A 24,305-nucleotide genomic window follows, 5' to 3' on the forward strand; every position below is an offset into this window, starting at 1 on the left:
GGCACTTGATACTGGCACATTGGGGGGGAGATGGCACTATGATACTGGGACATGTGGGGGGGAGGAGAGAGGCACGATACTGGCATATGATGGGGGGCATCTATGGGGACACTTACTGGCACATTATTGGGGGACATTATGGGGGACACTAGGTCGGCAGCCTATCAGAGGCCGGACACTGAGGGGCATCTACTGGGGCACTATATATGGGGCATTTTATACTGGTACATTATGGGGGGCACTAGCAGGAAGGGGGGAGAGGAGCACTATGGGGGAATTTACTGGGGGCACTATATAGGGGTATTTTATACTGGGACATTATGGGGGCACTATGGGGACATTAGCTCAACTGGGGGCATTACGAGGGGGTATTTTTGCACTGTCACATTATAAGGAGAATTATTTCTACTGGGGGGGGCATTATAGTGGGCTTTATTACTCCCCCATGGTATGGCCCCCTAGTAGCAGCACCAGCCTCTCCCTGCTCTGCTATCCCTCTGCCCATTCTCCAAATCCTTATTATGAAATATTTCTCATTAGGATAAAGCACAACATCAGCTCCGCCGAGCCCCCGGCCAAAGTGTGGAAGTGGTGTCCGAGATCCCAAGGGCCAAGTAACTGTAAGTTTTCATATGAAATATGTTTATGTTATACACATATAGCATACACTGTGCCCCACAATATACAGTATACCGCTACACTGTGCCCCACAATATACAGTATACCGCTACACTGTGCCACACTGGGGTTTACACAGGAGGAGGGAGGTGTGAAGCGCGCTGGGAGTGCCCTTTCAAATATTTGCTGTGGGGCCCAGTCACTTCTAGTTACGCCCCTGCATTCAACCTAGGAGTAAACTCTGCTATAACTGGAGGAAGCGACTGAATCCACTTCGCTGCCAGTGTTTTATGTGCCTGGTATAGCATTCTATTAATACCTGTAATAATAGGCGGCTGTAAGCTTTCCGCATCAAAGATACCAAGCAGACACATTTTAGGATCAGGGGAAAAGTTTGCTCTATATGTTTTATTTATTAGTTGTACAACGTAATGCCAGTATACTTTCAGGTTATCACAGCTCCACAACATGTGAAATAAGTCAGCCCCTGCTTCCCCACACTTCGGACAGCAGGAGTCAGTTCTATATACAGTTTTACAATATTCAGCTATCAGGCCCAGCGGTAATGATTCCTTTTTTCTGGTACACGGGGATATGTCCCCTTTGTCTCAGTTTCAGTTCAGGGCTGTTTTAGCGAAGTGCTTGACTGAATTGGGGCTTGGTGCAAAAAAAAAATTCCCCGTCTCATTCATTTTGGACTGATGCAGCAAATGCATCCGCACAGGTTGGTCTGCATGAATCCGTTATTAGACAAATTGGTAGGTGGTCACTGGTGCGCAGCTGCATGGCATGAATCTTGGGTTGCGAATGCTGTATTGTCTAATTTGGTTTTGTTAGAATTGTTTCCAATTGTGGTGGCATTAGTCCTTTGGGGTCAGAATTTTAGAGAAAAGCGCATCCATTTGCACACGGATAATAAGGGCATAATGTTTGCTGTTAATTGCTTGTCATCTAAATGTCCTTTGGTGATTAAAATTTTACGTCATTTAGTTTTGATTTGTTTGAAGTTGAATATTTAGCTTAAGGCCTCATGCACACGACAGTTGTTTTTTGCGTCTGCAAATTGTGCGTCCGCAAAAAAAAAAACGGATGCGGCATCCGTTTTTTTGGGAGGATCCATTTTTTTCCACAGATCCCTTGTAATAAATGCCTATCCTTGTCCGCAAATGTAAAAAAGTAGGACATGCACAATTTTTTTTGCTGAAGGGAAACACGGACAATGGACGCGGAACACAAACGGATGAACTATCAGCATTTTTTTGCTGACCCATTGAAATGAATGGTTTTCCCATCCTATCCGCAAAAAAAAGGAACGGAGGCCGAGAAAAAAAACGGTTGTGTGCATGAGGCCTTAGGCTGTGCATATCCTGGGTATTGATAACAAGATTGCTGATGACTTAAGGAGGTAAGATCTTCTCAGACCACCATACCACCCCGTTTTCCCCTATCCCAATAAAACACATAGTCCGTAATTCTTGGTGGAAAAGGCCATAGCAACCGTTTATTAAAACAGCACTAATAATCAACATCATTTACAAAACCATACATTAATATATTTCAATCAATAAATACAAAACATATCAATACAATGTGCAAACATTTAACTTCTGCGGAAGGATCCTAGAAGGCAACCCTAGCAAGCTGCGATCTTCACTCCACCCATCTTTCCTTTACCCTCGGCCGCACTCGCCGACCCAAGGGCACCAAATCCTCCAAAACCATATATTCCACTACCCCTGTAGGCCTTTTTAGCCCAACAGGAGCCCCCAGCTTTCAGCTTACCGAACCACATGGATGCATGTTCCAACGTGTCATGCACCTACTAAACATAGTATTGCCTTCCAGGACCCCCCGTTAACCTGCCCTATGCTATGACAAATTGAAAAACATGATAACTTACAACAAGGGCGGGAGGGTGGGCAACTCTCAAACGAATAATGACCTCCGGTGCCGCCCCTCCCCCTCTACCCAGCATATAAACGGCCCGCGAAAACTGACGCAACACCCCTTACTCCTCCCCGGCCCAGCTCCACCCCCCCCCATGAAAATTAACCCTATCCTGGTCTGCTACTTACCCCTCAGTCAACTATCACTGCGCTACGCCTGCGCCTTGCTCCGTTGTCCTGATGACTTAAGGAGGTAAGATCTTCTCAGACCACCATACCACCCCGTTTTCCCCTATCCCAATAAAACACATAGTCCGTAATTCTTGGTGGAAAAGGCCATAGCAACCGTTTATTAAAACAGCACTAATAATCAACATCATTTACAAAACCATACATTAATATATTTCAATCAATAAATACAAAACATATCAATACAATGTGCAAACATTTAACTTCTGCGGAAGGATCCTAGAAGGCAACCCTAGCAAGCTGCGATCTTCACTCCACCCATCTTTCCTTTACCCTCGGCCGCACTCGCCGACCCAAGGGCACCAAATCCTCCAAAACCATATATTCCACTACCCCTGTAGGCCTTTTTAGCCCAACAGGAGCCCCCAGCTTTCAGCTTACCGAACCACATGGATGCATGTTCCAACGTGTCATGCACCTACTAAACATAGTATTGCCTTCCAGGACCCCCCGTTAACCTGCCATCGACGACCATAGGAGACACCTCACCTATGGACGTCCCGCCACACCCTGTACGCTGACTCCAGGCCATCCTGAAGCCCCAGCGCCCACAAATCCGTGCCGATCTCATTAAGATGCACCCCATCCGACCTGAGGAATTGAGGCGAAGCCACCTCCAACTCCCTGTGCCGAACCACAAAACCACCCTGCCGCCGAACGAAGCGCCCCACTTCCTTATTCAATTTTGCTCGGGCCTTGTTGATTCGGTCCACTGACCTCGCAAAACGCCACGCGCTCCTCGCTACCACCTCCGACCACACAACCAACAAATCCGGGAACTCCTCCATCAGACGCAACAGATCCAATTTGATGTCCCTAATGACATCCCTCGAGCGACGAACACCTAAGTCATTCCCACCCACATGCAAAACAACAATGTCCGGGCACCTGTCCAAGGAGGCAAAAGCATGGAATTCAGGCAACACGCGCCCCCACAACATACCCCGCAAACCTATCCACCGGACCTGCAACTCGCCCGGCTGGAAACCTAACTGCCGACCGCTCCTCCGCACATCAGCTCTCAACGCACCCCAGTATACATAGGAATGACCGAAAATCCACGCCAAACAAGAACGCGAACCTGAAAACAAACAAAAGAAACAAACAGTGACCCAACAGGCTATTAATGATTCACTGACACACAGATCCCCCACGCAAAACACCTATATCACAACATGTGCGGGCGAATATAAGAACGAAAACACGCAGACTCCCACCGGCCAATCCGCATAATGACATCTTCACCCAAACCCCATCTGGCAGCCTCCGTCGCCGCGCCAATACGAAAAGAATGTGACGCAAACTCACTCGCCACATAACCTGCCGCTGTCAAACACTTCCGGAAGACCGCCACAAACTGATAACGCGACAAAGCCGAGCCATCCGCATGAACCAGCAACACATCCCCCCCACTCGGCCGAAGCAACAAAAAATCCTCCAAACAACGCACAGGACACACCACAGAACCCGGCAGAGGCCGCAACACAATGCACACACCCCTACCCACCTGGTCCGTTTTGGACTTCCGCAAAACACACCGCAAACCCCCTTCATAAACACTTACATCCTCCCGCAACAAGCCACCCCACCGCACACGACTAGCAGCCACCAGTTCCGAAACCCGAAATGCCCCAAAGAAAGCCAAGGAAAAAGCTGCTCTAAACAAACACACCTCATACCAAGACTTACACACGCTCCCCGCCCGATCCCACAACAACTGCAAAATCTGAAAAGAAACAGGACGACGGGAATCCTTCCTCACCACACTGCGACGATACCCTTTTAACGCCTGCCGCACCAAAAAACTCCGGGATACATCCGCCAAACCCCTCATTCGCAACCAAAAGGCTACCGCCGCCACCCTCTTAGCCGCCACCGAAAACGATAAACCATCGCTAAACGACATTCCCACAAAATAAACCAGCAACGAGTGAAAATCCTCCACCCCTCTGCAACCCCCCACCTGCTCCATCAAACGTTCCCACTGCGACCACACCAAAGAATAAGCCGACCACGTACTGCTACTCACGGACCGCTGCACCAGATCTAACGAGACCCCAAGGCCACGCTCCAGAGCCACTGAGGACACCGCAGACCCGTCATCTCCGCGCCCGGAACCAAGCTGCGAAAACGATCCCACTGAAAACGAGAAAGAGCATCAGCGATGGAATTATCAACCCCAGGTACATGAACTGCTACAAAACACGCATTCAACTTCAGACCGTTCAAAACCAAATGACGAAGTAAACGCACTACCGGGGGCGAATTTGCCGACTGACTATTCACCGCCTGCACCACCCCTAAATTGTCACAACAAAAACGCACCCGCTTATTCCTCAACAAATCCCCCCACAACTCAGTAGCCAAAACGATAGGGAACAATTCCAACAAGGCCAAGTTCCCAAGGAAACCAGCAACCCTCCACTCCTCAGGCCAAGCCCCCGCACTCCACTGTCCCTGACAAAAAGCCCCATAACCACACGAACCAGACGCGTCCGTAAACAACTCCAAGTACACAATTAAAACGGGCGACTCCATCCACACCGAACGGCCGTTAAACTCCCTTAAAAAACTCTCCCATACCTCCAAATCTGCACGCACTTCCGCCGACCACCGCACAAAATGAAACGGGGCCTTCACACCAGCGGTGGCCATAGACAAGCGTCTACAAAAAACGCGACCCATAGGCAAAATCCTACAGGCAAAATTCAACTTTCCCAACACGGACTGTACCCGTCTAAGCTGCGCCTTCCTAGCATTCCGCAGCCAACCCACTTCACAACGTAAGTCCTCCACCTTATCCAAAGGCAAACGACACTCCATAGCCACGCTGTCAATCTCAATACCCAAGAACTTCACCAATGTAGCCGGACCCTCCGTTTTCTCACGCGCCAACGGAACCCCAAAACTCGCAGACAATCGCTCCATGGTATGCAACAAAACCGAACACACCCTGGACCCTGCCGGCCCTAAAAACAAAAAATCATCAAGGTAATGCAGCACAGAACTCCATCCCGCCTCCTGCCGCACTACCCATTCCAAAAAAGAACTAAACGTTTCAAACAACGAGCACGAGATCGCACATCCCATAGGCAAACAACAATCCACAAAAAACTGCCCATCCCATTTAAAACCAAGCAAACGAAAACTATCCGGGTGAATAGGTAGCAAGCGAAACGCCGCCTCGATATCCGTTTTTGCTAACAATGCACCCTGCCCAAAACGACGCACCCACCGAACCGCCTCATCAAATGACGTATAAGACACAGAGCATAACTCATCGTCAATCCCATCATTCACAGAACACCCCGCCGGGTAAGACAAATCATGAATAAGCCGAAATTTGCCAGGCTCCTTCTTTGGGACCAACCCCAAAGGCGAAACCCACAAATCCGGCAACGGACAATCGAGAAAAGGGCCCACCACCCTCCCGGCTGACACCTCCTTCGCAATTTTTTCGGAAACCACCTCCGGCCGCTGCAATGCCGAGGACAAATTACGCACCGCAACCCCCACTCCTACTGCCGAACATGGAATCCTAAAGCCATCCCGAAACCCCGCCAACAATACACTGCGTGCAGAATTATTAGGCAAATGAGTATTTTGACCACATCATCCTCTTTATGCATGTTGTCTTACTCCAAGCTGTATAGGCTCGAAAGCCTACTACCAATTAAGCATATTAGGTGATGTGCATCTCTGTAATGAGAAGGGGTGTGGTCTAATGACATCAACACCCTATATTAGGTGTGCATAAATATTAGGCAACTTCCTTTCCTTTGGCAAAATGGGTCAAAAGAAGGACTTGACAGGCTCAGAAAAGTCAAAAATAGTGAGATATCTTGCAGAGGGATGCAGCACTCTTAAAATTGCAAAGCTTCTGAAGCGTGATCATCGAACAATCAAGCGTTTCATTCAAAATAGTCAACAGGGTCGCAAGAAGCGTGTGGAAAAACCAAGGCGCAAAATAACTGCCCATGAACTGAGAAAAGTCAAGCGTGCAGCTGCCAAGATGCCACTTGCCACCAGTTTGGCCATATTTCAGAGCTGCAACATCACTGGAGTGCCCAAAAGCACAAGGTGTGCAATACTCAGAGACATGGCCAAGGTAAGAAAGGCTGAAAGACGACCACCACTGAACAAGACACACAAGCTGAAACGTCAAGACTGGGCCAAGAAATATCTCAAGACTGATTTTTCTAAGGTTTTATGGACTGATGAAATGAGAGTGAGTCTTGATGGGCCAGATGGATGGGCCCGTGGCTGGATTGGTAAAGGGCAGAGAGCTCCAGTCCGACTCAGACGCCAGCAAGGTGGAGGTGGAGTACTGGTTTGGGCTGGTATCATCAAAGATGAGCTTGTGGGGCCTTTTCGGGTTGAGGATGGAGTCAAGCTCAACTCCCAGTCCTACTGCCAGTTTCTGGAAGACACCTTCTTCAAGCAGTGGTACAGGAAGAAGTCTGCATCCTTCAAGAAAAACATGATTTTCATGCAGGACAATGCTCCATCACACGCGTCCAAGTACTCCACAGCGTGGCTGGCAAGAAAGGGTATAAAAGAAGAAAATCTAATGACATGGCCTCCTTGTTCACCTGATCTGAACCCCATTGAGAACCTGTGGTCCATCATCAAATGTGAGATTTACAAGGAAGGAAAACAGTACACCTCTCTGAACAGTGTCTGGGAGGCTGTGGTTGCTGCTGCACGCAATGTTGATGGTGAACAGATCAAAACACTGACAGAATCCATGGATGGCAGGCTTTGGAGTGTCCTTGCAAAGAAAGGTGGCTATATTGGTCACTGATTTGTTTTTGTTTTGTTTTTGAATGTCAGAAATGTATATTTGTGAATGTTGAGATGTTATATTGGTTTCACTGGTAAAAATAAATAATTGAAATGGGTATATATTTGTTTTTTGTTAAGTTGCCTAATAATTATGCACAGTAATAGTCACCTGCACACACAGATATCCCCCTAAAATAGCTAAAACTAAAAACAAACTAAAAACTACTTCCAAAAATATTCAGCTTTGATATTAATGAGTTTTTTGGGTTCATTGAGAACATGGTTGTTGTTCAATAATAAAATTAATCCTCAAAAATACAACTTGCCTAATAATTCTGCACTCCCTGTAAAGCTGCCGCCTCCCTATTTGGATATGTCTCTAGAAAGGGCCCCATCACGTCCACCCTCACCGGGGTCACCCCTCTTCTGCGCAGCCTCAAATCCCTTCCCCCTACCACGCTTGAAGCACCGCGCAAAACTGTGGGCACCGCCACAACCGGAGCACTCATGTTTAAACCGACATTCCGACAGGTACTTGCAGTGACCCTCATTGAACTGCCAGCAACAACCTCTCCTGACTCCTCCTGCTGTCTCTGACGCCGAGGAACCCCCGGCTGCCCCACGAAAGGGCTGGCTCACCCCTTTTGGCGCCGTCATCAAACGCATCCACAGACCTATGTCCTTATGGTCCCACCGAATGCTAGGCCTGACCGCCTTCCTCTGACGAAACTGCTCATCATACCTGAGCCACGCCACACCTCCATACGTCCGATACGCCTCCCCTATCGCGTCCATGTAGCAAAAAAGAGCCGAACAATACTCCGGCGCCTTTTCACCCACCACACTAGCCAGAATAGCAAAGGCTTGCAACCAATTTAAAAAGGTACGTGGAATCAGCCTATATCTCCGCTTCTCCTCCTCCTCCTTCTTACTCTCATCTGGCTTCACCCTATCCAATTGAAACTTGTCCAACGGAAGCAACGAAAATATCTCCACATACTCGTCCTTCCAAATCTTCTCCCTGACCTCAGCCTTCAAGTGAGCCCCCAACGGCCCCTCAAAGCACACATAAACTTCACCCTTAGCAGCATCCGCCAGCCTAACATCCTCCCCAGCACCTTGACTACCTCCACTCCCGACAACTGCTACCGCCGACGTCCCCCCCCCGACTGCAGGAGAGCCCCCCACACCAGCCGCAACCAACCGCTCACCGTCCACAACCGCAGGCGCAGCAGCCCATACTGCAGCCGGAGACGACACAGCCCCAGATTTCCAATGAGACAACAAAGTCCACATACCCGCCAATAACTCCCGCGCTAACCCGTCCTCACCAGCCTGCACCCCCCCCACCCCCACTCCAGAATCTCGCCCCGACGTCCTCTCACCTGGCTGTCCCTGGGGCGTCCTCCCAGCAGCCGCCGACCGCACCGTAGCACCACTCTGCGATGATTCCACCGACACTCTGGACGTAGAGGGACATGCGCCGACTGCATCACCCGCCTGATCCTCGGTCTCCCACGCCTCCTGGCTGACTTCTCCGTCTTCTAGCGCCTGTTCCTCCACGAAACCCCCGCCATAGTCCAAGTGGCGTGGCTGCGACACGATCACCTCCCCGCAGGCAGGCCCACCTCCCGGCGGCCGCAGACTCTGGTCGTCTTCCCCTTCAATATCACTAAACTCCGGCTCCACGGATGTCCCACCGTGAGCCGCAAATGCACGTCCCTCAGAAACAGTGTCTAACCGCTGCACTGGGGATGAAGCAAGGCCCAGGCCCCCAGCCAGCGTGCTCATCTGTACGTTGCTGCCTGGCACACAAGTACCAGCAGGTGGCGATAGTCCCGATCTCACACTCTGCAGCTGCGCAGTAGACCCAGGCCTCCGGCCGGAAGACCGAGACCGTGACGCTGCCGGCAACCTTCTGGCTGATTCCACCGCCGCTGGGCCCCTGCGAGCCGAACGCACAGCCGCAACATCCGCACTTCCTGCCTCCACGCCACCGCCAACTGCCAGCACCAGCCGCGATGCCTCCCGCCTCGTCCGGATGGAAGTATTCGCCGCCCGGCCCTCACCTGGGGTAAGTGAAGCCGCGTCCTCCCGCCTGCTCCTCAAACGACCACCGCCAGACACCTGGGCACTGCTACTACGCCGGGCCGCGCACACCGGGCCCCGACTAACAGCCCTGCCGACTCCGCTCACTGGCACCCTAACCGGCGACCGCGACCTACCACCGCTGCGCAAATCGCATGCGACCGCTCTACGCTGCGACGGATTCCTTCCGCTGCGACGGCCGGCAGAAGCACTTGCTGCAGCCGGCGCCAGCGGAGGGTTCCTAGCAGGGCTCCTAAGTTGACGCCGCGCTCGAGGGGTCACCTCCGGGCTCAAACGCTCCGGCGGTACCGACCGCCTAGCCCTCACTCTCCTACCCGCAACTGCCGGAGGCACAGTAGGTGTCCCCCCAGCCGCTTGCAAACTACTGACCAGCCACTCTGAACCGTGTCGCTCTGCTGCTGCCCGCACTGCCACCAGCAATTCCTCTAAAGACGCTAAGCTCGCCATGCCCCAAACGCTCGCCTGCACACCGCAACTCTCAAACGAATAATGACCTCCGGTGCCGCCCCTCCCCCTCTACCCAGCATATAAACGGCCCGCGAAAACTGACGCAACACCCCTTACTCCTCCCCGGCCCAGCTCCACCCCCCCCCATGAAAATTAACCCTATCCTGGTCTGCTACTTACCCCTCAGTCAACTATCACTGCGCTACGCCTGCGCCTTGCTCCGTTGTCCTGATTCTTTGTCACATTTTCAGATGGACTAGTTTCGGTTTTTGGTGCCGTCTGCCGATGTTTTTGGGATTCCTTGTCCGGAGCACCTTTGGGGACTAATTTGGTTCTAGCTTTGGATTTCTTGAGTCGTTCTGTGGCTACAGAAAAATGGAAGCGCTATGTATCGGCTTGGCTGCACTGGTATCATTTTGCCTATGGTTGGCCAGTTTTTCCTGTGAGAGTTAATGAATTATTGGCGTTGGCTTTTTGTTTGGAGCTGTTTGAACAAAAGTTGGCTTATAGCTCTGTTTGTAGGATTTTAGCTGGTTTTTCCTTTTTTTAAAGAGTTTTCGGGTCTAAGTCCATTTCTGAGTATTTCTTAATCAGGCAGCTTTTGAAAGGTTACATATCTATTGGTCATTTGCCTGATGGTCGTCGTCCTGTATCTCCTGAGTTATTGGTGAGATTATGTAAAGTTACCCATCTGGTTTGTTTTTCTTCCTTTGAGGCATCGTTATTTTATACTGCTTTTGTTTTATAATTTTTTGGAGCTTTGCGTATTGGCGAATTGTTGCCACGTTCTAAACGCTCTTATTCTGGCTTGGCCCTGCGGCACGTTAGTTTGCGCAATTTTGTATTATCTATTTTTATTTAGAAGTCTAAGACAGACCAGGCGGGAGTAGGTTGTTATGTGCATATTGGTGCAGTAACTGTTAAGACTATTTGCCCTGTTACGGCAGTTTTACAATATTCAGCTATCAGGCCCTGCGGTAATGATTCCTTTTTTCTGGTACACGGGGATATGTCCCCTTTGTCTCAGTTTCAGTTCAGGCTGTTTTAGCAAAGTGCTTGACTGAATTGGGGCTCGGTGCAAAATTTTTCTCGTCTCATTTATTTCGGATTGGTGCAGCTACTGCAGCCGCACAGGCTGGTCTGCATGAATCCGTTATTAGACGAATTGGTAGGTGGTCATCAAATAGATATCGACTTTATGTTGGGCTACACTTAATGATTGTTTAATTTTCTCCTTAGTTTTTACAGGTCAAGTTGTCTGGATTCTGGTCCACTTTTATATCCATTGGGCACATAGGAGGGCTGAAGAGCGCTGTTATGGCGTGAATTTATCATTACCTTTGGATGTCATCAAGGTTTTCTAGGCCGGAGTCCATGGTCTCTGTTGGGCAGGTTTGATTGATCTGGTTTTACATTTGCATGATGTTTTTCCCAAACCTGACATTATTATTATCCATTTAGGCGGAAATTATATTTGGTGTGGCGAGACTATGGATTTAGTCTATAAGATAAAAAAAGACTATGACCGATCTACGTCGTCTCTTCTCAAATACCTGTTAGATTTTTTCTGAAATTATCTCTAGGTGGTGCTGGAAAGTGTATCCTGATTTGAAATTTAAGGATAAAGTTATGGCATCCATATGACCTAATATTTTGTATGCCAAATGACAAGCTTTGCTCAGCTACATGTTACTTATTTAACACTGAGGTACAGTGATAGATAGAAAGATAGATAGATATAGATATAAGACAGATAGATAGATGAGATGGATACACACTAGATAGATATATAGATATGCGATAGATAGATAGATAGATAGATAGATAGATAGATAGATAGATAGATAAAAGCAGGGGCATAACTATAACTCATAGTGCCCAATAGCAAAATAAGATGGGGCTTCACCACCTATTGTAAGGTAACTTTCACACTGATGGCACAGCTCTTCACAGGCTTTTCTGGCAGAGAACAGCCTGTCGGCATTGCCGGATGTTCCTGGAATGCCTGCCGGCCCTATTGACTATGATGGGGTCGGGTGGAGATTCAGCTAAACTCGGCCAATACTGTATGCCAGTATTCGGCTGGACAAAAACCACTGCACGCAATGTTTACTCCGTGAGAAGTTCAGAGGTTGGGATATTTTTTATATCCTAACCCTGCTTTACACTTCTGAACAACTTTATCCCTGACCTGTCTGTTGTGTTCCTTGGTCTTCATGATGCTGTTTGATCACTAATGTTAACTAACATATATAAGGAGATCTATGGCACACCAAAATTCTTTTCAAGTGATGCTGTAATTCATAGTGTACATATTCAAATCATTTTGTACATGCTTTTTATCCATTTACAACAGACTTTAAAGGCCATGCAAAGTCCTAATGTTTCGGTTGGAATATGTACACTATGCATTAATGCATTACTTGAAAATAATTTTGGTGTGCCATATATTTCCTTATGTACGTGGATTGACTATGGTCCTTTATGAGCACCCACAAATGAGGGGTGTGCAGATCTCATCTTTCTCAAAAATGTTCACTAACAAACCTCTGAGGCCTTCACAGAACAGCTGTAGTTATACTGAGAATAAATTACACACAGGTGGGCTCTATATACTAATTTGGTGACTTCAAAAGGATTTTATTTAGGGGTATCAGGGTACAGGGGACAAATGCCCACCAACCACACTTGTATCATTTTCTTTTCACTTCATATATACTTGCTACTTTTTGTTGATCTATCACATAAAATCCCAATAAAATTTAAATTTATGGGTGTAACGTGATAAATGTGGAAAAGTTCAAGGGCTATGAATACTATTTCAAGGCACTGTAAATAGAGATATATTATAGATGGATGGATGGATGGATAGATAGATAGATACTGATTTCATTTGGACAGGGGTTTTGTGGATTCACAATAGCCAGATGATGACCCATGCTATTGACTGTGAGCTCGTGCAAGCTCATCTGCCTCTTCATTGACTGCATCACTTTGTCTACCTGCGCTCTGTATATTCAGTAGCCGCAGTACAGAGTATTACAACTTCTGCATGAGGTGATATAGTTATAGCAGTTTTATAAAAAATTACTTATTCCGGTGTGGGCAGTAATGCAAAGGCTCCCCATGGAAGATCAGATGAAGTAAATTGACTCCTCTTACCTGGAATTGAAGATGTCTCCTCGTAATTCCAAATAAGTATAAGCAAAAAGATGAATGCCACCAGAGAGGCAGCTGTTGCTGGGGCCACACTGGACATAACCTCCGTGATGTTGTACTGCATTGGATTCAAGACTTCTGGAAGCATGTCTTTCCAGGCTGGTCTTCTCTTCCTAAGTACAGGTGAAGAGAGAATTAACTTGGACACTGTCACTTGGACAGCAGACAGAAGATCTAAGGTCTATAGTTCTGGCATTTACCCTTTTCATGTTTTGGAAATCTGCTTGATAGCAAGAAAGCTTAGTGTCATCTGTGAAGGATGTGCAACGGACCGGGGAATCCTTTGGTTCCCCCCCCAGCATCTGGGGTATCCCTTACCCTTTAAGAGGTTTTTACGATATATGTCCCTCTGATAGAGCAAGTTGTCGTGACGCCAGTTGCATTGAAGCAACGAGGACATGGAGTCCCCTTTAAGTATAGTGCTGTTGATGTAGGACTTCCAGAGTGGTGCAAGGGATGCCCAAAGTGTCCCTTATGTGTGGCTTTTGCACTTGTCACGGTGCTCCTACCTGGATATCCTTGGATCCCAGACATGGTCGTCCGAAGCAGTAAAACAAGGGGTGATTAACTTGGATGGTGAAGGAATAATGGAGTCCAGACTTTACTAACTTCGAACACATTTTTACTTGGCATAAACTTGCATCAAAGAGCAATCTTCCAAATTTATCTTGGTCATCAGCAGGTTTTGGCTTAACTTTTGGCAGGCAAACACTCTCAGCAATGCTATATCGGTACTCTCTCAGCTCTGCTATGTTGGATGGATTAAATAGGTACTTTTCCTTTTCTGCTTTAGGCTGCAACGTAGCTTTCTGTAGTCTGACTCTGTCTTTATCTTGCTTTGTATCTTTGTCTTTATCGGTCTTTATTTCATGGAATCTTTCTTCCTGACTTCAAGCTCACTTAGCTTGGTTTTAGGCAATGCAAGCCCAGGAGGGGACATGCAACCATTAGAACTCACAGGCAGGGCCTGTCCAGACAGGACAATGCCTGCTTCCTTCCCCAGCAGGGGACAAGCTGGACCTCAACCTCTCCCCAAGGGGGGGTAGGCTGGAGCTGACCTACACTAGCTAGACTGAACTAAAAATCCTCCCTCTCTAGAGAGGGCTGGAATGGAACTAGGAGGTTCCTCTCCAGGGAAACTAACTCTGCAAATGTTGCCGCCATTTGCTGATGAACCAGGCACATTACATGTTAACAGTTGCCAAATACATACACATTATGCATGACATGGCAATAAATATATATGAGATAACACGGGATGCACCATTGAAGATAGTGGGGGCCAGACAAAAGTGGTAATGCCACTCTGGGGCGTTACAGATGCCCTTGACAAGTCACTTGTACCAATGCAATTTTAGAAAGTCTGAACTTTACACATAGGGTTTACATGGATTTTACTCTGTATATTTGAAAGTAATATTTTTATACCTTTTTGGACACAGTTTTTGTAGCAATTAGCACCTGTCCCTTTTAATGCCATTTTTTTGAATGCCTAGTGTTTTTTTTTTTATAGAAAATGATGTGCCCCCTGTAATGTCACTTTGTGTACCATTAAAAAATACAGACACATTTTGCATATTTGTTTTTTTGAAGCTGCAAAAAAACAAGGGTGCTCTATGGGAGAAAAATGCCAGGCAATGAGGGAAAAATGACAGACCCAGAGCATTTTTCAATAAAAAAATAAATAATCACCATTGAACCCAAAAATGAACCTCAAGGGTAACAAATACCACTACACAAAAATGCCCTGTGTTTAATATTTCCCATAGAGTTCCATGCATCATCTGGAGCAGGTAGTTTTAGCCTAAAAAACATGGCAAAAATCACCAGAAAAAAAACCTCGGAAAAAAACCCATGTGTGAATCCAAATTTAGACTACCTGCATGCGTTGCGGATTAGATGCGTTTTTTCCACACAAAGTTTGGTGTGGTAAAACTGCTGCATAATGCAGTACCAGCAAAGTGAATGAGACTTGACAAATCTTATGTACACTTTGCGTATATTTTATGCACAGCAATTGACCTGGTTTGCGAATTTTGAGATCTGCAGCTTATCAATTGTGTGGATTTTACCCTTTGCAATAGAATGGATGAGATTGGAACAAAACCGCATCAAAATCCGTAAGTAACGTGGAAATCTGCACAAACTTCTGTGCGGAAATTCTGTTTGGAAACCCACAGCTACAGTGGATATAAAAAGTCTACACACCCCTGTTAAAATGTCAGGTTTCTGTGATGTAAAAAAATGAGACAAAGATAAATAATTTCAGAACTTTTTCCACCTTTAATGTGACCTATAAACTGTACAACTCAATTGAAAAACAAACTGAAATCTTTTAGGTAGAGGGAAAAAAATAAATAAAAATAAAATAATATGGTTGCATAAGTGTGCACACCCTTAAACTAATACTTTGTTGAAGCACCTTTTGATTTTATTACAGCACTCAGTCTTTTTGGGTATGAGTCTATCAGCATGGCACATTTTGACTTGGAAAGATTTGCCCACTCTTCTTTGCAAAAACACTCCAAATCTGTCAGATTGCGAGGGCATCTCCTGTACACAGCCCTCTTCAGATCACCTCACAGATTTTCAATCTGATTCAGGTCTGGGCTCTGGCTGGGCCATTCCAAAACTTTAATCTTTTTCTGGTGAAGCCATTCCTTTGTTGATTTGGGTTGTTATGCTGAAAGATGAAGTTCCTCTTCATGTTCAGCTTTCTAGCAGAAGCCTGAAGGTTTTGTGCCAATATTGACTGGTATTTAGAACTGTTCATGATTCCCTCTAGCTTAACTAAGGCCCCAGATCCAGCTGAAGAAAAACAGCCCCAAAGCATGATGCTGCCACCACCATGCTTCACTGTGGGTATGGTGTTCTTTTTGTGATGTGCAGTGTTGTTTTTGCGCCAACCATATCTTTTGGAATTATGGCCAAAAAGTTCAATCTTGGTTTCAAAAGACCGTAACACCTTTTCCCACATACTTTTGGGAAACTTCAGATGTGTTTTTGCAAAATGTAGCCTGGCTTGGATGTTTTTTTTTCGTAAGAAAAGGCTTTCGTCTTGCCACTCTACCCCATAGCCCAGATATATGAAGAATACGGGAGATTGTTGTCATGTGTACCACACAGCCAGTACTTACCAGATATTCTTGCAGCTCCCTTAATGTTGCTATAGGCCTCTTGGTAGCCTCCCAGACCAGTTTTCTTCTCATCTTTTCATCAATTTTGGAGGGACGTCCAGTTCTTGGTAATGTCACTGTTGTGCCATATTTTCTCCACTTGATGATGACTGTCTTCACTGTGTTCCATGGTATATCTAATACATTCTTTTGTACCCTTCTCCTGACTGATACCTTTTAACAATGAGATCCCTCTGATGCTTTGGAAGGTCTCTGGACCATGGCTTTTGCTGTGGGATGCGACTGAGAAAATTTCAGGAAAGACCAACTAGAGCAGCTGAACTTTATTTGGCTTTAATCAGAGGCACTTTAAATGATGGCAGGTGTATGCTGACTGCTATTTAACATGATTTTGAATGTGATTGCTTAATTCTGAACACAGCTACATCCCCAGTTATAAGAGGGTGTGCACACTTATGCAACCACATTATTTTAGTTTTTTTTTTTCTTTCCTCCACCTAAAATATTTCAGTTTTTTTTTCAATTAAGTGGTACAGTTTATAGGTCAGATTAAAAGGTGGAAAAAGTTCTTAAATGACTTATCTTTGTCTCATTTTTTTACAGCACAGAAACCTGACATTTTAACAGGGGTGTGTAGACTTTTTATATCCACTGTATATGCAGGTATCCAAAAAGGGAGACAAAGGAGTATCATAATTTTGTAAGATCAATGTTTAACATATATTATCTCCCGAGAAGCTGTAATGACTTTTTGGGAGTTATACTAGGTCAGAATATTATTTCCTGCATACTTTTATATTTACTGGATGATAACAACAGCCAAGAACTGTAACGTGACTATCCATTTTTTAAAGGGAATCTGTCACCAGTTTTATGGTGTCCTAAGGGCAACATAAACTAGTGACAGGTCTAGGGCTTAGCGAACCCGAACTGTAAAGTTCGGGTTCGTACCGAACTTTAGGATTTTTTGACCCCGAACCCGAACATTTCAGTAAAAGTTCGGGTTCGAGTTCGGTGTTCGTCGATTCAATGGCGCATTTTGAAAGGCTGCAGGGCAGCCAATCAACAAGCATTTAACTCATGTGCCCTTAGAAGCCATCACAGCCATGCCTCCATGGCTGTGATTGGCCAGTGCAGCATGTGACCCAGCCTCTAAATAAGCTGGAGTCACGTAGCGCCGCACGTCACTCAGCTCTTACTAGTGTAGGGATAGGATGCTGCTGCTGTGAGGGAGAGAATAGGAAAGACTCTATCTGATATCAGAACTTGTTGTTAACTCTGCGATCTACAGCAATTTTTTTGTGTGGGTGCAATGCAACATTTTTGTACCCTGCCCTGAGCCCAGTGACACAGAAAAATAAATTTTATCCATCTGTTAGTTAGGTGGGCATCGGCGGCCATTTTGTGCAAATTCAGTGCACCAGCACTGAATTTGTGCCAGGGACAATAATTTAATCCTGTTCTTTTAGTTCAGTGGGCAATATATACCCATTTTTAAGTGCACCTGCATATGTGCCAGGGGAAGGAAAAATAATATAGGTAATCCGTCTGTGAGTTCAGGAACCCAGGGGGTGACATATTCACATTTATTTCTGTAAAGTACCCATGTGCTGCATATGTGAGTGTAATCAATTCAGTAAATCCATCTGTTAGATTCTGGGGGGACAAATTTTTATTTTTTTGCTAAAATGTACAGTTGCGCCCTGCACTGCATTTGTGATAGTGAAAGAAAATCTGTTAAATCCATCTGTTTAATTGTGGGTGAAAAATTCATATATTTTTTTTCCTATAAAGTACCTTTGCGGCCTGCACTGCAAATCTGATAGTGAAATACACCATTAAATACTGTTGTTATATTGTGGTTTGAAAAAAATACCCTTTTTGTTCTAGATAGTACATTTGCGGCCTGCGCTACATTTCTAACAGTCCAATAAAACCGTTAAAATACTGCTGTTACATTGTCGTCTGAAAAAAACTCATTTTTTTGTGTGAGATAATACATTTGCGGCCTGCGCTGCATTTCTGACAGTCCAATAAAACAGTTAAATACTGCTGTTATATTGTGGTTTGAAAAAAACACCCTTTTTGTGCTAGATAGTACATTTGCGGCCTGCGCTGCAAATCTGATAGTGACATATAATCAGTGAATACAACTTGGACAATGACACAAATGCAATAGCACTCTGCAACCAGCATTCTGCCCTGCCTCTATGCTGGATGAGGCATTGGTGTACATTTTGGCCAAAGCGTAATAAGCCACTCACCACGTCAAGGTCGCCTCTATGGAGTGGTCCCTAACACTAGTTCCTACCTGTTTATGGGCCATGACAGCCACACAAAGTCCAGGGAATGCAGGTGCAGCATGCACGCTAAGCACACTCTGCTTTTAACCCCGTCCGGTGCCATTACAGATTTCATCGGATCCAGGGATGCAAGTACCAACATGCATGCTGAGCCCACTATATACTTCTCCTGGAGAATGCTGGTTGCAGAGTGCTATTGCATTTGTGTCTTTTTCTTTGTATATGTATTTTGCCATAGCGATGTGCACCTGCATATAGGGTTGTGCTGATTGAATCCCCCACATTTTTCCTTTGTAGTATATATTGGAGGCGTGGCGATCTCCATGCAGTCATGCACACCTGACCAGTCAATCTGTACTGGAGGCTGGTTTTAAAGTCAGTATAAAACTGAGTCTGCTTATATAGCACCTACCAGTAGCCATTTGGCTCCAGGAGAAGTATATAGTGGGCTCAACATGCATGTTGGTACTTGCATCCCTGGATCCGATGAAATCTGTAATGGCACCGGACGGGGTTAAAAGCAGAGTGTGCCTGGCGTGCATGCTGCACCTGCATTCCCTGGACTTTGTGTGGCTGTCATGGCCCATAAATAGGTAGGAACTAGTGTTAGGGACCACTCCATAGAGGCGACCTTGACGTGGTGAGTGGCTTATTACACTTTGGCCAAAATGTACACCAATGCCTCATCCAGCATATAGGCAGGGCAGAATGCTGGTTGCAGAGTGCTATTGCATTTGTGTCTTTTTTTTTGTATATGTATTTCGCCATAGCGATGTGCACCTGCATATAGGGTTGTGCTGATTGAATCCCCCACAACTTGGACAATGTGGGTAAAAAAAACACTTTTTTTGGCCATAAAGTACCTTTGCATATCTGACAGCCAGGCAAATAAATACAGTAAATCCATCTGTAGGATTGTGGGGTGACATTTCCACGGTTATCAGGCCAGCCATTCACAAATGGCTCGGAGGGTGGGTTCCTGCACCAACATAGGCCAGGTACACAATTGTCCAGCCATGTGCAATACATCATTTTTACACCACGGACACAGAAAGATAATTTATCTGTCTGTTCATTCTGTGGCTGACCTTCCTACAGCAATTTTTTGGTGGGCGCAATGCAACATCTAAAATAAATATGAATAATTTAATACTTAATTCGTCTGTTAGTTAGGTAGGCGACAAACCAATTTTTGTGTGAAGTACACCTGCACCTGCATATGTGCCAGGGACAATAATATAGTTAATTCGTCTGTGAGTTCAGGGGTTGACATATTTGCATTGTTGGCTGTTTTATACCCCTGCTCTACATAGCAGACAGGGAAATAATAAAAAAATAATTGTCTGTTACATTGTTGGGTGACATTAACCCTTTTTTGGCTGTTTTATAACATTGCTCTACATAGCAGACAGGAAAATAATTTTAAAAAATTCATCCGTTACATTGTTGGGTGACATGAACCCTTTTTTGGCTGTTTTATACCCCTGCTCTGCATAGCAGACAGGGAAATAATTTTAAAAAATGTGTCTGTTCCATGGGTGGGTAACATTAACCCATTTTTGCCGTTGAAAAGCCCCTACTCTGCATAGGTGACAGGGACTGACATTTCTAAAACTCATATGTTCCATTGGTGGGTGACATTAACCCATTTTTGCCGTTGAAAAACCCCTGCTCGGCATAGGTGACAGGGACTTAAATTTCTAAAATTCGTCTATTCCATTGGTGGGTGACATTAACCCATTTTTGCCGTTGAAAAACCCCTGCTCTGCATTGCTGACAGGGAACTAAATTTAGTAAAAACGTCTGTTACTTCGGTGGGTGACCGCAAAAAATGAGGAAAGCGTCAAAAAAGGGACGCGGCCCTAGTTGTGGTGCTGCTGGTGTTGGTGGAGATCCTGTTGCAGGGAGAGGATGTGGTCAATCTGTGCCAGCTACAGGCCCAAATGAAACACCTTCCTCAGGTGCGCGTAGGCGACAGAGCATTCAGCGTTATTTAGTAGGCCCGAATGCCGCTCTACAAATGGTGAGGCCAGAACAAATACAGGCTCTAGTATATTGGGTGACTGACAGTGCCTCCAGTTCCTTCACATTGTCTCCCACCCAGTCCTCTGCTGAAAGATCAGAGTTGGCAACTGCAGCCCATGGACATCAGTCTTTCACCTTACCCCCTTGCAAATCAGCCAAGCAGTCTGTGTCACGGCTGAGGATGGGGAAAACCCTCAGCCGTGCGGTGCCAAAAGATGGAAAGGTCGCTACTTGGCCAGAACCACAGAATTAGGGAGCAGGTCACCTCCTAGAGCTTCCCTAATCTGACCCTGACTCCTAACTGCATGAGCCGCCCTTGAAGGTAGAAGGGCTCATGCTCAGGAACCTCGGATCCCTTCTGACCCTCCGCCGATCCCTGAGCTAGGAGCTGGGTAGACAGCCCGTTCCTCCTGGACGCGGAGAAACAGGAGTCTAAAGTGGCCAAGCTACAAGGGGAACAGAAACAACTTATGGCAATGGCAGGTAAATGCAACAAACACCACACTCACCTGCCACAGACAACAAAGCCTGAAACCCATGTGCAAGTGCTGCTGTCCAGAACACAAACGAAGACAGCACACACCACACATCACACAGGAACCTAGAACCATAAGCTGCAATAACAATGAGACCACACACACACCTTCATAACACCATGTAACGTAATTTATGACCACAAGGGTGGCCCTCACTGGCAGATGGGATAATAACCAAGAGGATGACTTCAGCTAACCATGGCTGAAGTACCCCTCAGAGACTGGCATCCAGCAGGAGCTAAATAGCCCCAAGTGGCCACACCCACACACACACTCAGTGTTCACAAACTAAGAAGGGAGTTAACCCTTCCTACACCAGGCAAAGGAAAAAGCCACTTAAAGGGGAAGTGTCCAAATAAACATCACACTGCAGCTGTTACCGCAGGCAACGACATGCGTGGCAACCATGTCCTGGGAGTCAGCCAGAAGGCCAAGACACTACCACCACATGTACACAATACCAAACGTTGCCACGGGCAGCCACAGTGAAGGGAAGTGTCACAGTGCACACCTACATAAACCTCGTGCACACCAGACATACAAAGTGCATACATACACACACACCCAACCAGGTGTAACCGCATGCACTTGACAGCAAGCTGCCTAGCAACAGCTCAGGCTGCTATACTGCCAAGTACCAAATCATGCTGCCAGCGGCAACCACACGTGAGGTAACATACCAGCAGCCCTCACCATGTGGTTGACAATAAAACCAAACTGCAGGCAACTGCATGCGGATCCTGAGTCACGACCATGACCATGGTCGTGACAGTTTGAGCCCCAAGTCATGCAGCAGTCTCTTCTGCTTTTTGATGACTCTGTTAGCAGGGTTTCCCCAGGGGCATCCACATAGCCCTGCCCCAGAAGTGGAAGAGATTGAGTGCACCGATGGCCAACCACTTATGTTTCAGGATGAGTACATGGGAGGACCATCGCAGCACGTCTCGGATGATGACAAAACACAGGTGCCAACTGCTGTAGCTTTCTGCAGTGTGCAGACCGACAAGGAGGGCAGGGGTGAATACTGGGTGGAAGATGATGTGGAGGACGATGAGGTCCTCGACCCCACATGGAATCAAGGTCATGCGAGTGACATGTGCAGTTCAGAGGAAGAGGCAGTGGTCGCACAGAGCCACCAGCACAGCAAAAGAGGAAGCAGGGTTCAAAAGTGGAGAGGCCGTCCCCTAGACAGTACACCTGCTACTGCCCACCGAACCAAGGGACGGAGCACACCAAAGCCAGCTCCAAGGAGTTCCCTGGCGTGGCAGTTCTTCAGACAATGTGCTAACGACAAGACACAAGTGGTTTGCACGCTGTGCAATCAGAGCCTGAAGCGAGGCATAAACGTTCTAAACCTGAGCACAACCTGCATGACCAGGCATCTAAGTGCAAAGAACGAGTTGCAGTGGAGTATGTCACGAACGTACATGTACGCAGACGGATACCCCACGTGACAAGGAGTGGTTAATTTCCGGCTAAGCCTTTATAGATACAATTCGGTATATACTGCCACCACATGTTTTAGCGGTACACAAACCGACTACCGGTCACTTACTCTCACGCAGAGCAGGGAATGAACCAGCTACCGCTTGCTGACCGATAGCAATTGTTCAGCCAAAAAACTATCAAAATGACCTTTCTCACACAAAATGGTAACGTTACTCTCTTCAGAGACAGGATTAGTTAATTCCTTTGCTTAGAACACAGAAGACTTAGCAAATAAGATTTTTCAATCTTTTAATAAAAAGTGAAAGGAAAAACAGTGCATATATACATTTACAGAAAAATGACTATTCTAGATAATAATAATTCAAGGTAATAGTAATTCACAACAGTTAAAATAAAAGGGATAATGGATGAAAAGTATACTTAAATTCCTCTGTTTCAATCCTTGAAGCCGTTGTGCAATCCGATTGGTATAATATCAGTGGACCCTGAGAACTGACATTCCGAATGTGATACAAATCCAGGATTGCCATACAATGCCCTGACAGCATCTTATAACAGTTCTAAAACAGGAGGTGCCTGCAGTTCTGCCCACCAATGATACGAACGTGTGGGCAGGGTCGAGGAGGTGTCAGCAAGGTTTATGACCCAGCTAAGGTCAGCCCAGAATGTCCTTATTCTGGCTGAGCCCACAGTTCTGTGAAATCACTAAACAAAGCTATGACATTCATGTATTAATGACCCTTATGATTTTACGAGTCTAACAAGATCAAACTTGACTGTGCTGGGGCTTGTGGTTCTCCAGGACGGCTTAAAGCTGGCTTTTCAGCCTTCCAAGGACACAAGAACATACTGTTTGATATCTCCGTGATCGCACTGGTCCACGGAGATTTTAGGCTGCCCAGAGCGTTTTTCAGTCACTTTTTTCTGGGGTGATCGGCGGCCATTTTGTGGCTTGTGGTGCGCCAGCACAAGCTGCCACCAAGTCCATTTAGCCATCAATAGTGTGGTTATTTTTTGCTATATCCTACATCAGGGTCAAGCTGTCATCAAGTGCATTTAACCATCAATAGTGTGGTTATTTTTTGGCCATATACTACATCAGGGGCAAGTTGAGCCTGTCACCCAAGTACTACATCAGGGGCAAGCTGAGCCTGTCACCCAAGTGCATTTAACCATCAATAGTGTGGTTATTTTTTGCTATATCCTACATCAGGGTCAAGCTGTCATCAAGTGCATTTAACCATCAATAGTGTGGTTATTTTTTGGCCATATACTACATCAGGGGCAAGCTGAGCCTGTCACCCAAGTGCATTTAACCATCAATAGTGTGGTTATTTTTGGCTATATCCTACATCAGGGTCAAGCTGTCATCAAGTGCATTTAACCATCAATAGTGTGGTTATTTTTTGGCCATATACTACATCAGGGGCAAGCTGAGCCTGTCACCCAAGTGCATTTAACCATCAATAGTGTGGTTATTTTTTGGCCAATACTACACTCAGGGGCAAGCTGAGCCTGTCACCAAGTTATTCTCAATAACTT

General features: G+C 46.2%; 1 protein-coding gene across 1 annotated transcript in view; it reads right to left on the reverse strand.

Moving 5' to 3' along the window:
- LOC120985818 (aromatase-like) overlaps positions 1-13,641 on the reverse strand; it is a 152,119-nt gene extending 138,478 nt beyond the window's left edge. The window contains 1 exon segment of the mRNA XM_040413988.1: positions 13,257-13,641. Within this exon segment, the coding sequence (XP_040269922.1) occupies positions 13,257-13,401 (145 nt within the window). The 5' untranslated portion in view covers positions 13,402-13,641.
- Positions 13,642-24,305: the final 10,664 nt, after the last annotated feature.

The sequence above is a fragment of the Bufo bufo genome, chromosome 1 (assembly GCF_905171765.1).
Source record: "Bufo bufo chromosome 1, aBufBuf1.1, whole genome shotgun sequence".
NCBI lineage: Eukaryota > Metazoa > Chordata > Amphibia > Anura > Bufonidae > Bufo > Bufo bufo.